This window comes from Bubalus bubalis, chromosome 17, assembly GCF_019923935.1.
Source record: "Bubalus bubalis isolate 160015118507 breed Murrah chromosome 17, NDDB_SH_1, whole genome shotgun sequence".
Taxonomy (NCBI): domain Eukaryota; kingdom Metazoa; phylum Chordata; class Mammalia; order Artiodactyla; family Bovidae; genus Bubalus; species Bubalus bubalis.
Window position 1 is genome coordinate 27,690,848 of NC_059173.1, and position 14,914 is coordinate 27,705,761.

Genomic DNA, 14,914 nt, shown 5'->3' on the forward strand with positions numbered 1-14,914 from the left:
CGGGGCCTGCCTCCAGTGCCTCACAGTCACCATCCACTAAATCTGCACTTATTACACTTGACAGCCAAGCCGTGCGCAGCGGAGACGATTAACAGGCACTAAGTCTTCGCCAGCACCTAACCGGGGGCAGGATGGGGTCTCAGATGAGGCCATTCATTTTTATGATGCTGTTTAATTTGGGTTTGCCAGTTTTCCTTCCATTATCCGAGGCCCAGTCTTAATAATCAAGATCTATGCTATGTGCTTTGTGGCATAATTAAAGCTGCTGCTTAATTAGAAAACCTATCTACCTCCAGACAAAGGGAAATCGATAGTGTACCTAATGGAGAAAGGTAGCGAGAACTTTGGTTTGAGAGTGGAAGGGGTTGCCAGCTGGGATTAGCACACATCCACACATGTGTGCAGGCCCAGTGCAGACATGCACACGCTCCTACCTTCATGTGAGATTCTGAGGACCACACCTGCCAGAACCAGTCAGTAGGGAAGTTTCTGATTGGATGGATGGGCTCCGGGAGCTAAAGGTTGCTCAGGAAACCAAACTCTGAAAGTTTCCAACGGGCATAGACCGAGCTTGCATTTGTGCATTTGCTCATTTAATCCTCCATGGACGTTTGCTGAGGGCCTCAAAAGCACCAGGCATGGCCATGACAATGACACATCAGCTGCCACTGTCAGCCTCGCAAGCCCCGTATCAGCCTCGCTGCAGGGCCAGGCTGGGACGTCCTCCCTCGGGCGCCAGGCATCCTTAGCGCATCACATCATCCTCTGAGTCCCTGTCGTGGCCCCTAGAAGCCTCAGCTGGCGATATCAGGTCAGGTACTAGAGGCTGGGCTGTTGGGTAGGGCCGGGGGCAGGCGCGCTGGCTGGCGTGTCTCTGAGCCTGGCTCTCAGAGCCTGGCCAGGTGGACACTCTGACAGAACATGCTGAGGTTTCCTCACATGACAGCTCATGTGCCAGGGGCTGTGGCTGGCTGGCTGGGGACCCCCGAAGCCCTACTGCCTCCCCTCCGTCCTCCTCAGTGGGATGACCAGCATTACAGGCCCACCCGATTGCAAGCAGAGGGACACTCTCTGCATCTCTTGATGAAGGCAGGGCAGGGCTCCAGAGAAGGATTTTGAATCCACCTTTGAAAAATGTGATATGTCAACCGGGTGATGTGAGAAGGTAAGACCGGGAAAATTTGCCAGACACAGGCTGCTTCCTGATGGTGTAAATAGTTTTGTGGGGCCATAGCCAAGCCCATTCACTTACGTATCAACTGTGGCTGCTCTCAACCCTTCCCAAAAGCCTGAAACATTTACTCTCTGCCTCATGAAATTATGAGAAATACATACTGGTCTCTGCCCCCATCTCCTGACACAGGGCGACACCCTTGGAACCTCCAGGGTGATGGGCGAAGTCAGAGTGCCTACACTGAGCTCCTGAGTGCCTTGAAAGCTCCTGGGTTTAGGGAAGAAGTTTTGTTCTAATGAGGTGATTCTGGGTTGGGTCCTGCTTGGGGACCGGTCACCAGAAGGACCAAACCATGATTAGAAGTTAGAACACTCACCCCCATCTCCACCCTCCAGGGAGGAAGGGGCTAAAAGTGAAGCTAAAAATGGACCATGCCTATATGATGAAGCATTTATAAAAGTCTCTAAAGTAGGTGATTCAGAGTTTCTGGGTTCCCAAATAACCCGTGCCAAGAGGTTGCATGCTAAGTCACTTCAGTCATGTCTGACTCTTTGTGACCCCATGGACTGTAGCCTGCCAGACTTCTCTGTCCACGGGATTCTCCAGGCAAGAATACTGCAGTGGGTTGCCATGCCCTCCTCCAGAGAATCTTCCAGACCCAAGGATCAAACCTGCGTCTCCTACATCTGCCTGCATTGGAGGCAGGTTCTTTACGACGAGTGCCTGGGAAGCCAGGAGGGTGGGTACTCCTCCAGGGGAATCTCCTGTGCTTGGGACCCTCCCAGATGTCCCTGGGCACTCCCCATCTGGCTGTCCCTCTGTGACCTTTATCATATCTTTATTACAGAAGAGGCCAGTAAACAGAGGTGTTTGCCTGAGTTCTGTGAGCAAGTGTCTGAAGCCAAGGAGGGGTCAGAAGTGCCAGGGGCAGCCTAGATTTGAGATTCATATCTGAGTTTCACCTGTGGGGTATAACACTGACTGCAAGCAGATGGTGTCAGAACAGAATCGAACTGTAGGACATGCAGCTGGTGTCAGAGAATTGGTCAGCGTGGGAAAACTTACACATCTGATACCATAATTCTTGTGAGTGTGGTATCATTGTGAGAGTAAACAGTGAGGGGTTTGTTTTATTTTTAACACATGGCCTTTTTCAGAAAAGATTTTCTGACACTCCCCCACCCCACTGCAGAACATAAAGCACAAGAATACTGCATTTTATTGAGCACTTATTGCTGTACTCTCTGATGCCTCAACATCCCTCGTGGGTTTCCTAGATTCTGCCTACATCCCACCTGAGGATGCCATCAGTTTCCTTCCAGGATCCCGACTGATCCTGGGGCCGACTTAAAGGCAAGCAGAGCTGATGGCTAACAGCAGCATCCCCTAGATCAAGCCACACCTGAAAGCCTACAGTTCAGTGCCTGAGCCAATAAATTCCTTTTTTTTTTTCCTTAAGTCATTTTAAATTGGGTTTTAAGTCTTACCAACTCAGCAAACTGGGGCCCATGTTTTATGCAATGCTTTCATGAGGCCTTGAATACTCCCCTGGATGCAGTCCGCTGAGCATAGAGGGAAGCTCTGGGCTGAGTGGAGGCAATAAGCTCGAGAGAGGCCCAGGGTAGAGTATATGGGGCAGGAGGGGAGAGGTGGAAGGGTATGGGGGAGGGACATGAAGGAGAGGCATGGGGAGGGGAATGGGAAGGCCTCCTTTTATTTCTAGTTCCCCAGCCACATTGCCCATGGGGATAGGGGCGCCTGGTGCCAAAGACTTCTCATTTCTTTTTTGAGGGAAGAATTTGTATATAAACAAACAAGTAACTAAATATAATCCACATTCTCTAATTCAGGGAGGCAGAGAGCTCTGCCCCTGCAGATCAGAGTTTGTGTAAATCAGGTTTCTATCAATTAAGGTGGATTGTAAGTGTCAGCTCTTTCAAAGTTCGCCCTGATGTCTTCTTTTGTAATATGAGAATGACAACTGGGATTGATCGCTCTGTCAGTTTTTATTCTGGCAGACTGAGGTTCCTCACAGGTGGCCCGCCTGCTCTGTGAGGGGAGGGCGGGTCTGAATCCTCAAAGGGAAAGTCAGAATTGCTCTTGCTGCTCGAGCAGATCCCAGGCCCAGCAAGACCCGGGAGGTGCTTCCAAGGACAGGAGGGTGTGCAGTGACACACCACACACATCAGGTGGAGCACTTTCCACTTAAAAATCAGAAAGGCCAATGCAAATTTGCTTGAGCAAAAAATTTAAATATACACATGTAGGTGTAAAGAATCCACCTGCCAAGCAGGAGACATGGATTCCATCTCTGCACCAGGAAGACCACCCTAGAGAGGGAAATGGCAACCCACTCCAGTATTCTTGCCTGGGAAATCCCAGGAGGAGCCTGGGGACAGAAGCTCCTGTCCCCAGAGAAGGACAGAGGAGCCTGGGGTTGCAAAGACTTGGACTTGACTTAGTAACTAAAACAACAATGAATGTGTGCATATTCTAATTTACTGCAGAGTCTAGAGGATTTATTTTTTCATTTATTGGTAATTTATTGCAAGTGGATTCAGGGACAGCTGGATCCAGGTGCTCATAGCATGACACTAGAACCCAGTTCCTCTCCACCTCCCAGCTCTGCCTTACCCTGCACTGGACTTTTTATTGGGTTTCGCAGGTGAGCCCTGGGAGCTCAAGCTCTTCCTGTTGATAAGACGGTGTAGCTCCCCAGGCTCCTAAACTTGCAGTTTTACTTTGGGGGGTAAAAGCTTGGCTTTTCCTCATGGCCTCAAGTAATTGCAAGACGCATTCTCAACTGCTGTAGACCATGTGATCTTCCTGATCCAATCACTGTGGCTAGTTGACCATAAGCTCTGATTGGCTTAGCCCTGGGTCATGTGACCAACTCCAGCAGAAGTGGGAGGTTTCCATTGGTCCCCGCATTGAACTCGGAGCTACTACCCAAAGAAAGAGAAGTGGATTTGGAGGAGGTAAAGAGCAAGTCTGTTACAGGCAGATTCTCATCTGTTCTATAACTGCCACTGCTCTGCTGTTTGGAGAGGTAGCAAGACCATTGGGAGACCTCTGCCCTTGGCCCAGGGCTGGGGGGTCTGGAATGCAAGAGGTCCAGTCACTCTGAGCCCTGAGGGCTGGGACCACTTGGAAAGCAGGCCTGGGGGAATCAGAGGATCACAGAGGCTTCAGCACCGCCGTAACTTCTTTGTGACTGGAAACAAGCCCGATGCCTATTGGGCAAGGGGAACAGCCATACAGAGGCAGCGTGGAAGGGTTCTAGAAGGTTCCACAGAACCACAGAAAGGATGTGGTAACTGGGAAACAGGGTAAGAAAGGGCTTTCTTCAGGCATGACAACGAATGCTATGAGGTAAAGGAAGAGATGCAGCAGGGGAAGGAACACTCTCCTACTGTCTCTGACCCACGTCCAGTGGCTGCAAGTCTCCTGGAGTCACAGGGACGGGGTCCTGTGACCCGATATGCCATGTGACACAGGGAGGTGGAGCATGGCACCACCTCTGAGCCAAGTAAGCTGAGGTGTCCCCACTAGGACCACGTGCATGGGGAGAGGTCACAGGAGGGAGTCTGGCTTGTCTAGGCTCTGTACCTCCTGGGAGGTGACCTCTGAGCCCTTGGAACATCCTGCTTGATGAGAAGCCTGGAGCCTTGCAGGATAATCTTTGCTGCAAGCGAGTTCATGTGGGGCCTCCACTGGACCTCTGCAGGAGCTTGGAGACTGAGGTCAGCCAGTAAAAACCCAGACACTAAGGCTCAAGGGTGCCCCTGATGGCAATACATCCCCGTGCGCTAACACCTGACTGCGGAGAGAATCTGGCACTGTCCCCGTGAGCCCCATGGCTCTGAGGGGCATCTGGGACTCCTTCCTGTTGTCCTTCAGCGACAACAAGCTGCACCCCATGTGTAACAGCTCTGCTGAGCCCTGCGAGCCTTTAGTGAGTTATTGAAGCTGCCTTTTGGGGTCCTCCAAATGACACCATGGCTGCCCAGGGGCTCAGAGCCAAGAATGGTGCTAAATTCCAGCAGCTGTGCTGACTCTGCTGGCTGGATAACTGGGGTCATTCTCCAAAAGTCAGGACACAGTTGAAGGGTGGCGGGGGTGGGGGTGGCTTTCAGAATTCGACGCACATTGGAACACGGGCGCACTCACATAAGTTCTTATGCGAGCACATGCACGCGCTCACGCACCCTCAGAGCACAGACTGGCGTTTCCCAAACCTGACTCGTTCAGGTCCATGCCTGTCTGCTGTCAATCTCGGCACCCCCTGCCTTCTTTCTTACTTAGGATATTTCTCCAAATTGGGCTTTTTACACCTAAATGCACTTTTTATTCAAAAGGGGACCTTTATGTCATCCCTGCAAATGGAAAGAGGCACTACTTGTGCTATTTCAGTGGTTACCATGAAAATAAATGTGATGAAAATAGAATAGCACGGTCACCTGCAGCGCGTGGTGGAGCAGGTGGGAGCCACCCGCTCTAGGCTCTCTGACTGTAACGGGGACAGAAAGGTAATTTCTTGGGATGGAGTCACAAGGGAGCCTAACCTCCCACCGTGTGGCTCCAAGCTGTCCAGGGAACATACCAGCACATCTAAGGGACAGGGTGGGGCGAGGACATAGAATCAGAATGGGGCAGACAGGCTGGTTACCAGGTCCCAGGCCCCAGCACTCCCTGTTGCAGCCGCGTGGGCACACCAGCCCTGCCCCGCACCAGGAAATTGGTCTCTGGGCATCTCACCTCACTGCCCCTGCAGCAAATCCTCAAGTTTGGATGAATGAAGAGTCTGGGAGAACCGCTCCCCGGTCCTCCCTAGGCTGGGGTAACCCCGAGGCCAACTCCATAGCTGCACCCATCCCCAGTGGAACTGATCTGCCACCGTCCGCCTGAACCCACAACAATGATGCACCCTCTCAGGGTCCAGCCCTTCCCGTCAGCCTTCCCATTCCCTCCCAGGACTTCTGGGTGTGTGTTTGTGCTCAGCTGCTGTCATCAGACTCTGCAAACCAATGGAATGTTGCCTGCTAGGCTCTTCTGTCCAAGGGATTTCCCAGGCAAGAATACTGGAGTGGATTGTTATTTCCTTCTCCAGGGGATCTTCCTGACCCAGAGATAAAACTCATGTCTCCTGCATTTCCTGCATTGGCAGGCAGATTCTTTACCACTGAGCCATCTGGGAAGAGTTTCTGGGACCACTTTATAAACCAGAGTCCTGTCTCAGAGGCCACAGCAGGAAGAGGGGTAAACCAAGACAGGAGCTAAAAGTAGACACACTCCCATCCCCCATCTGCCTTTCCTGAAAGACTGCTTCAGAGGCCAAGGCATGACCTGTCACCAACTCAGGACCCACAGTATCAACTCTGACTACACAGCTACTCAGCCCAGCCTAGGCCTAAACTCCGATCTCTGCTGGAAAGGTGTGGCTGAAAGTGTTTTGCTTGTTCTAGATTCCCAGCTGTGGCTGGAGCCACAGCAAGGAGTCTGGCCAAACTCTTCATTCATGCCCAGTGCCCAGGCACCCTGCTTGGGTGATTTATTAAAGCAATGAGGTCCATTCAGTATGGCATTTTGTTCCAATCTCACCTCTGCCAAAGGACCTAGTGAACTTTAGTATAGGATGCAGTGGTCTGAGACCAGGAATCAGTCAAGGGAACGGAAGGCAAGGCCACAGCCATCCGTGGGTCTGACTTTTCTGACTCAACTGCTGTGGTTTTGGGGATCAGTGGGCCTGGGGTTTAGCGGCAACTGACAGACATGGGAATATCTTTTAGACATAGGCAAGGCTAGTTTCAGGCAGACTCTCCACCCACCGTCGCAGTTCCTGGACCAAAAGCAGGGAGGACAAATGTACTTGGCAGAGCCCGATGCTTCAAGCTTGTGTCACTTGTCACTTGTGCCATCTAAAGCATCAGCTGGAGCATCAGCTGGTGAGGCCCAGCCTCTTGGGCAGGTCCAGACTCAGTCCTGTGGTAGGCACCCGCAGAGGACACCCAGGGCACAGGGGGCAGAGAACCCGGAGAAGGCAGATGGGGAGGGCCCTGCCAGCCAGGGCGCCCTTCCCTCCGCTCTGCCCTGTAAATGTCTGGGTGCCAGGAGCCCGGGCCTGCAGGGGTGCTGCTTGGAGGTGCCTGTGGGAGAGGCCACGTACTCACTTTTTGGGCCTGTAGTCCGGGATGGTACGGTCCAGGGAGATGCGGTCGCTGAGCTGTGCATTGTACCCGTATTCCTCGAACTTGCCTTCCGTCTCCTGGCTGTCATCCCGCAGTGTGGCCGCCATGCCGCCCTGGCCCAGGCCTCCTGGCCCCTCCACCAGACCAATGGGCTTGGCAAGACCTGGTGGGAGAAAAGAAGGGGTCAGGCAGGTTCCAGGTCCTACCGTGTCCCTCCCCCACCCTCCTCCCCACCTCGCCCTGACAGCCCCTTTCTTTTGGATGCAAGCACAGCCAATTTCTCACGTATTGCAGAATTCCAACTATAGGACATTGCAGGAAGGCAAAGCTATGGGAACAGTATAAGGACCAGTGCCAAGGTTTCAGGGTAGGAATGAACAGACAGAACACAGAGAATTTTTAGGGCAGTGAAACTGTCTATGATGATGGATACATGTTAACATACATTTGTTCAAACCCAGAGCAAGTAGGACACCAAGAGTGAACCCTCATGTAAATTATGGACTTTGAGTAATTAGGATGAGTCAGTGTAGGCTCATTAATCTTAACAAATGTACCACATTGATGCAAGGTGTGAATAACAGGGTAAACTGAGTCAGGGGAGGGGCTACATGGCAACTCTCTGTACTTTCTACTCAGTGTTTCTGCAAACCCAAAACTGTTCGAAGAAGCAAACGCTATTGGGTTTTTTTAATGTCAAGTAAAAATAAGTGAACTTTAAAAATGTAAAGCAGCTGCTCCCAATCCTTAATATTGTTGATCTTCATAATTCCAACTAATTGCACATCCACACAATGCAACGCTACTTTGGGATGGAAAGGAAGGAACTACCAAATATGCAACAACCTGGATGAGTCTCAAAAGTATTGTTGAGCAAGAAGCCTCCCAAGGCACAGAGGAAAACATAAGTACAATTCTATTTACCGTCAACTACAGATTGGCTATGGTTTTCCAGTAGTCATGTGTGGATGTGAGAGTTGGACTGTGAAGAAAGCTGAGCGCCGAAGAATTGATGCTTTTGAACTGTGGTGTTGGAGAAGACTCTTGAGAGTCCCTTGGACTGCAAAGAGATCCAACCAGTCCATTCTGAAGGAGATCAGTCCTGGGTGTTCTTTGGAAGGAATGATGCTAAAGCCGAAACTCCAGTACTTTGGCCACCTGATGCGAAGAGTTGACTCATTGGAAAAGACTCTGATGCTGGGAGGGATTGGGGGCAGGAGGAGAAGGGGACGACAGAGGATGAGATGGCTGGATGGCATCACTGACTCGATGGACGTGAGTCTTAGTGAACTCCGGGAGTTGGTGATAGACAGGGAGGCCTGGTGTACTGCAATTCATGGGGTCGCAGAGTCGGACACGACTGAGAGACTGAACTGAACTGAAGAGATCGGCACTTGCCATCTACCTCTACAAGGATTAAGTCACGTGCTGCTGTAGCTGCCGACCTTCCACACCCCCTGAGGGAGTTCAGGGTGGAGAGCAGAAACAAGGCACTCTGTTGAGTCCTGCCCCAAGACCATATAAGCAAAGCCCAGAAACAAGGTCCTCTCTGGAACTGCCTGAACCCCCTTTGTAATTTGCCAAAAGCCCCTCTGATCACCGCCAGCAGGCTTCCTGACTCCAAGTTAGGCAAAAGTGCTCATCCTGTTACCCATCCTACAGCACCCTAGCCAATCACCTGATGCCAACCTTCCAGCAGGCATTTTATTTGTCTTGAGGCTATAAAATTTGGCTATTAACTCATGAAAGCTGTCGACTCTCCCAGGTCTGTCAGGAGGTTGGCCCACTACACTCACAGCACCCACATTATCTCTGCTCTTTATTCTTAATAAACTCACTCCCTTCTGAAATGCTCTGTGTCTGGAATTTCTTTTCCAATCTGTGTTTAGACCACCTCAACACTCTGGGCTCTGGGAAAACCAGCAGGACAGGTCTTCAGATAGATATTCTCAGGAGCTGATCTTATGAGCCCAACTCTTATATCTCCTCATATCTAGAAAAGCACTAAAATCCTTCATGGTGGCGACTGTTTCTTGGGACTAGCAGAAACTTCATGAGATAAGCAGAAACTTCCTACAAAAAAAAAATTAGTGCTTGACTTCCTGTATTCCCCCTTCACCAAAATCACATATATACTGTCTTTCCCCACTACTTCCTTGGAGCAGTTTCTCAGAAGTATCTGAGGTGCTCTATCTGGGTCGCAGTCCTCATTCTGCCTCAAATAAAAACCTAACTTGCAACTCTCTTGCTGTGCATTTTTTAAAAGTTGAAATTACAAAAGTTCAAGAACAGATGAAGCTACTCTCTGGTGACACCAGGAGACCTCCAGGACAAGGGTGGCACTTGCTGAAAAGGAACCCTCCTGGGGTGACCAGAGCAGGGATTGGGAGAGGGCTGACCTCCGTCCTCCACATGCCCAAGGGTCTCCTCTGCTTACCGGAGCCAAGGACCTGTGAGTGCCTGAGAAGGACAAGTCAGGGGAGCGGTCTTCTGGAATGTTCTATTTGGTCACTTGTGCCAGGAGAGGAGACATCATCCCAGGGGGAATCAGGGACCAGAGCAGTGCCCACCAGCAAGGACCACACACCTTGCTCTCTCTGGGATGGACGACTGTGGGGCATCTTGGCTTTGAGAGTGAGGTCCAGGGAGCAGAAGCTTAAGACAGAAAGGGTTGAAGTGAACTCCCATCCTGGAAATGCATTTATTAGCTTTCACAGAGAAGTTTCTGGTCTTAGTTCAGGCCACTAGAACTGCCAACCTGAGAAATATCTAACACTGATGTCACATGCTGCTCCACACTGGATATCAGGCTCTTCCCTTGTGATACCCACTCCCTCCTTAAGGTTTTAAATTAATTAAGCAAGAAGTCCACTTGGCTGGGGGGTCTAATGCATGATACCTATGCAAGTAAACCCAAACCTAAGCCTGTGAATACCTCAAGGTTAGGAAATGGAAATCCCAATCACACACAGCCAATCACAGCTAACTACACAAAGCTGGGCTTTAAGCCCTACCAATCAACAACCTACTTTGTTTCTACATTTTTTCTCTATACTTTCTCCAGCTCCTGAGGGTGGGGCACTCTACCACTTCCTGTTGGAGGTTGTCCCATTCCAGTCAATTTTTGTCCAAACATGATCTTTCTTTCAATTTTTTTTTTTTTTTTTTTTTGGTCTAGTGGCATTCAGGATCTTAGTTCCCCAACCAGGGACCAAACTGGCACCCTTTGCAGTGGAAGCATGGAGTCCTAACCACTGGACCAACAGGGAATTCCCCAGCCCAAATATAATCTTAAGATTTGTTTTTTTGGTTTTTTTTAATTGCTTTGTATTTTTTTTTAATTATTATTTTTTTTACTTTATAATATTGTATTGGATTTGCCATACATCACCATGCATCTGCCATGGGTTAATCTGAAGATTTGTGATCTGCCTCAGTTTATCTTTTAACACTTCCCAGTGAGGGCAGGAATGTGGGGGGCTGACCTCCCTCCTCCATACACCCAAGGGGCTCCTGTGCTCACCAGAGTCATGGCCACAGGCTCCAGGGACCTCCCATGATCCAGAATATTCCATTTTAAATGACAAATGTAGCATTGGTATCTATGCTGAACTGAAGGATACTTGTTGGATGTAAAATTGAAAAATCACATGACGCAAATCACTTCCAGTTATTTTAATACTGCAAAATATATATAATCATGCTGTTTTTAAACGTCTGTACTATACTTGCAGTTTTCTTTGAAAGATCTGTAAATAGATGTCTCCCATGGGCACATGTACTTCCAGACCTAAAGAGAAAGTCTCACGGCTCATGGGGGCCAGAGACTGTGTGTAGGGAAGCCAGCGGGGGGCCTGGGCCCGCTGACCCTGACCCGATGTAGTCAGGCCCTGACAGCGGCAACCAGACTCCTTCACACCAGTTTCAGCTTGCAAAAGCAGAAAGCACACACTGAAAAATTCAAACCATCCAGAAAGTTATAAAACAAGGACTTAACATTTCCTGCGCTGTCTCCCTCTCTTCAAAGGAAATAATTTTCTTCCGGTTTTAGGCTTTCTCCTTTTGTCCACTGCCGGCACAAATAATAATTTTATGGGTTTAGTTCTTGCTCTGTCAGCCTGAGACAATTTCCCTTGCCTTCCTGGCATGAAAGATGAGGATGTAGTCCTACTGCCTACATCCTTGTCCCCCTTCCTCCCTCCCTTGATTTTTCTTAGCTATGTTATTATTTTTAGTTATTCTCATGGTTACTTTTGTGACCTTAAAAGGAACACTTAAGGATCTATTTCAGGAAATATCAACTTTAGCTGCTGTCTATGGACTCCCTACCAGGTTAGATGAGAAATTAGCATACTCCCAGGGTTGCTGTTCAATGATATGAAGTTTCGGTGTATATATATTTGTTTCAGGGATACATATATATCTGAACCAACTTGGAGGTCTACTGCAGAACACTGTGCCTAGTTAGCAATACTGCCTTGCGCACTTAAAAATGTGTTAATGATTCACTTGGCTGTACACCTGAAACCAACACAGCTTTGTATTCAACCACACTCCAGTTAAAAAAAATTTTTTTAATGTGTTAAGAAGGCAGATCTCATGTTCAATGTTCTGACCACAATAAAAATAAAAACATAAAATGTTGAATTGCAAAAAACAGAAAAGACCTTAACATACTTCTCTCTGCATCTTCCATTTAGCTTTGCCGTCACTTTGATGGTGTCAAAGATCATTTGAGGGCTTCCCTGGTGGTCCAGTGGCTAAGACTCCACACTTCCAATGCAGGGGGCCTGGGTTTGGTCCCTGATCAGGGAACTAGATCCCCCATGCAGCAACCAAGGCCCAGTGCAGCCAAATAAATATTTTTTTTTTAAAAAAAAGACCGTTTGTAACATCTACATTTTGCTCTGTAACTACAATCGAGCTTTCTGCAGATTGGTCCATGCATTGATTCTAAAATGAGAGAGGAGGCCACATTTGCCACGTGGTGATGATGTAAATACCATTCTCTGTGGAGCCAGGCAATGTGGGTCCATGAGGACCAAAGTGGAATTCTATCAGTAACTGCACCCACGCACCTAGTGAAGAATTTTCAAATGTCAAGACAGTATTGATGGCTTTTTTTGACATTCTGTTAATTTCCCCCAAGTATGCATATTTTGGTTTGCATCTTTTTTTTTTGGTTTGCATCTTGACTTTATTTTTAAAAAAAATATTTGTTTATTTGGCTGTGTCAGGTCTTTGTTGTGGCACATGGGATCTTTCATTTCATCTAGAGGGCTTCTCTCTAGTCATGGTGCGGGGGCTTAGTTGCCACAAGGCACGTGGGACGTTAGTTCCCCGATCAGAGATTGAACCCACGTCCCCGGCAGTGGAAGGTGGATTCTTAACCACTGGACCTCCAGGGAAGTCCCTGCATCTTGGCTTTCTGTACAGCATTATAGGGTGAAAGTAGAAGGAAATGGCAACCTGTTCCAATATTCTTGGGCTTCCCTGGTGGCTCAGTTGGTAAAGTATCTGCCTGCAATGCAAAACACCCAAGTTTGATCTCTGGGTTGGGAAGATCCCCTGGAGGAGGGAATGGCAACCACTCCAGTAACTTGCCTGGAGAATCCCATGGACAGAGGAGCCTAGTGAGCTACAGTCCATGGGGTTGCAAAGAGTCGGACACGATTGAGCAACTAACACACACTTGTCCAATATTCTTGCTTGGGAAATCCCATAGACAGAAGAGGCTGGTGGGCTACAGTTCATGGGGTTGCAAAAGAGTCGGACATGGTTTAGTGACTAAACAACAACAAACATAAAGACAATAACAGTAACAGTCAGGTAGCATGTATCTTTTAGATACGAGCACATTCATTTCCCACAACACCCCTGTGAGGTAGGGCTATAATTCACCCCATTTTGCAGATGAGTTAACTGAGGCACAGAGAGGTCAAGTGACCTGCTCAAGGTCATATAGTTTGCAAGCACCAGAACCTGCATCTGCAGGCAGGCAATGTGGCACCATAGGAAGGTGCTTCCCTGCTATGTGCTGCTGCCTCTCCAGAGCTTCCGAACCCCTGCCTACGGAATGGGGTCCAGGTTCCTCTCACAGATTCTCCTCACAGCAGGGCTGGGACTAGACCAAGGTGCCTGGGGTGCAGGATTCAAGGAAATCCCTGCTGTGAGGGTCCCCCCTCTCAGAAAACCCTCCATGTCTTTACTCCCTGAATCAGCCATCTGCCAGGTGCCCACATCCACAAATGACCACAAAAGCACCATGCGTGTTGATTTGAGGGTTATAAATAAAGTTTACTGAGCAAGTGGGTTCACAAATGCAGAATCTGTGAATATCAGGGCAGGGCTGCCCTTCGATATTGTCAGCTACAAGTTGGCACTTGCCAGCTACCTCTACAAGGATTGAGTCATGTGCTGCTGCAGCTGCTGACCTTCAACACCCCTGAAAGGAGTTCAGGGTGCAGAGCAGAGATGAGGCACTCTGTGCTTGAGTGAGGGGAGAACTGGGAGGACAGGTCTTCAGATACTTAGATATTCTCAGGAGCTGATTTTATGAGCCAAATTCTTGTATCTCCTCATATCTTGAAAAGCATTAAGATCCTTCATGGTGACGACTGTTTCTCATGACCAGAAAGAAGCTTCATGAGACCAGCAGAAACTTTCTGGAAAAATATGTGCTTGGTAGCATGTATTCCCCCTTCACCAAAATCATATATATGTTTCAGTTTCAGTTCAGTCGCTCAGTTGTGTCCAACTCTTTGCGACCCCATGAACCACAACATTCAGGCCTCCCTGTCCATCACCAACCCCCAGAGTTTACCCAAACTCTTGTCCATTGAGTCAGTGATGCCATCCAACCATCTCATCCTCTGCCATCCCCTTCTCCTCATGCCCCCAATCCCTCCCAGCATCAGGGTCTTTTCAAATGAGTCAGTTCTTTGCATCAGATGGCCAAAGTATTGGAGTTTCAGCTTCAACATCAGTCCCTCCAATGAACACCCAGGACTGATCTCCCTTAGGATGGACTGGTTGGATCTCCTTGCAGACCAAGGGACTCTCAAGAGTCTTCTCCAACACCACAGTTCAAAAGCATCAATTCTTCAGCACTCAGCTTTCTTTATAGTCCAACTCGCACATCTATACATGACTACTGGAAAAACCATAGCCTTGACTAGACTAACCTTTGTTGACAAAGTAATGTCTCTGCTTTTTAATATGCTATCTAGGTTGGTCATAACTTTCCTTCCAAGGAGTAAGCGTCTTTTAATTTCATGGCTGCAATCACCATCTGCAGTGGTTTTGGAGCCCCAAAAAATAAAGTCAGCCAGTGTTTCCACTGTTTCCCCATCTATTTGCCATGAAGTGATGGGACCAGATGGCATAATCTTAGTTTTCTGAATGTTGAGCTTTAAGCCAACTTTTTCACTCTCCTCTTTCACTTTCATCAAGAGGCTCTTTAGTTCTTCACTTTCTGCCATAAGGGTGGTATCATCTGCATATCAGAGGTTATTGATATTTCTCCCGGCAATCTTGATTCCAGCTTGTGCTT

The 14,914-nt window shown here is 48.7% G+C and overlaps 1 protein-coding gene across 2 annotated transcripts in view; it reads right to left on the minus strand.

Moving 5' to 3' along the window:
• GALNT9 (polypeptide N-acetylgalactosaminyltransferase 9) overlaps positions 1–14,914 on the minus strand; it is a 118,658-nt gene that overhangs the window by 75,980 nt on the left and 27,764 nt on the right. For both annotated transcript variants that reach the window (XM_006045542.4, XM_006045543.4), the window contains one exon: positions 7,345–7,525. In XM_006045542.4, the coding sequence (XP_006045604.1) occupies positions 7,345–7,525 (181 nt within the window). The remainder of the gene's footprint in view (positions 1–7,344; positions 7,526–14,914) is intronic.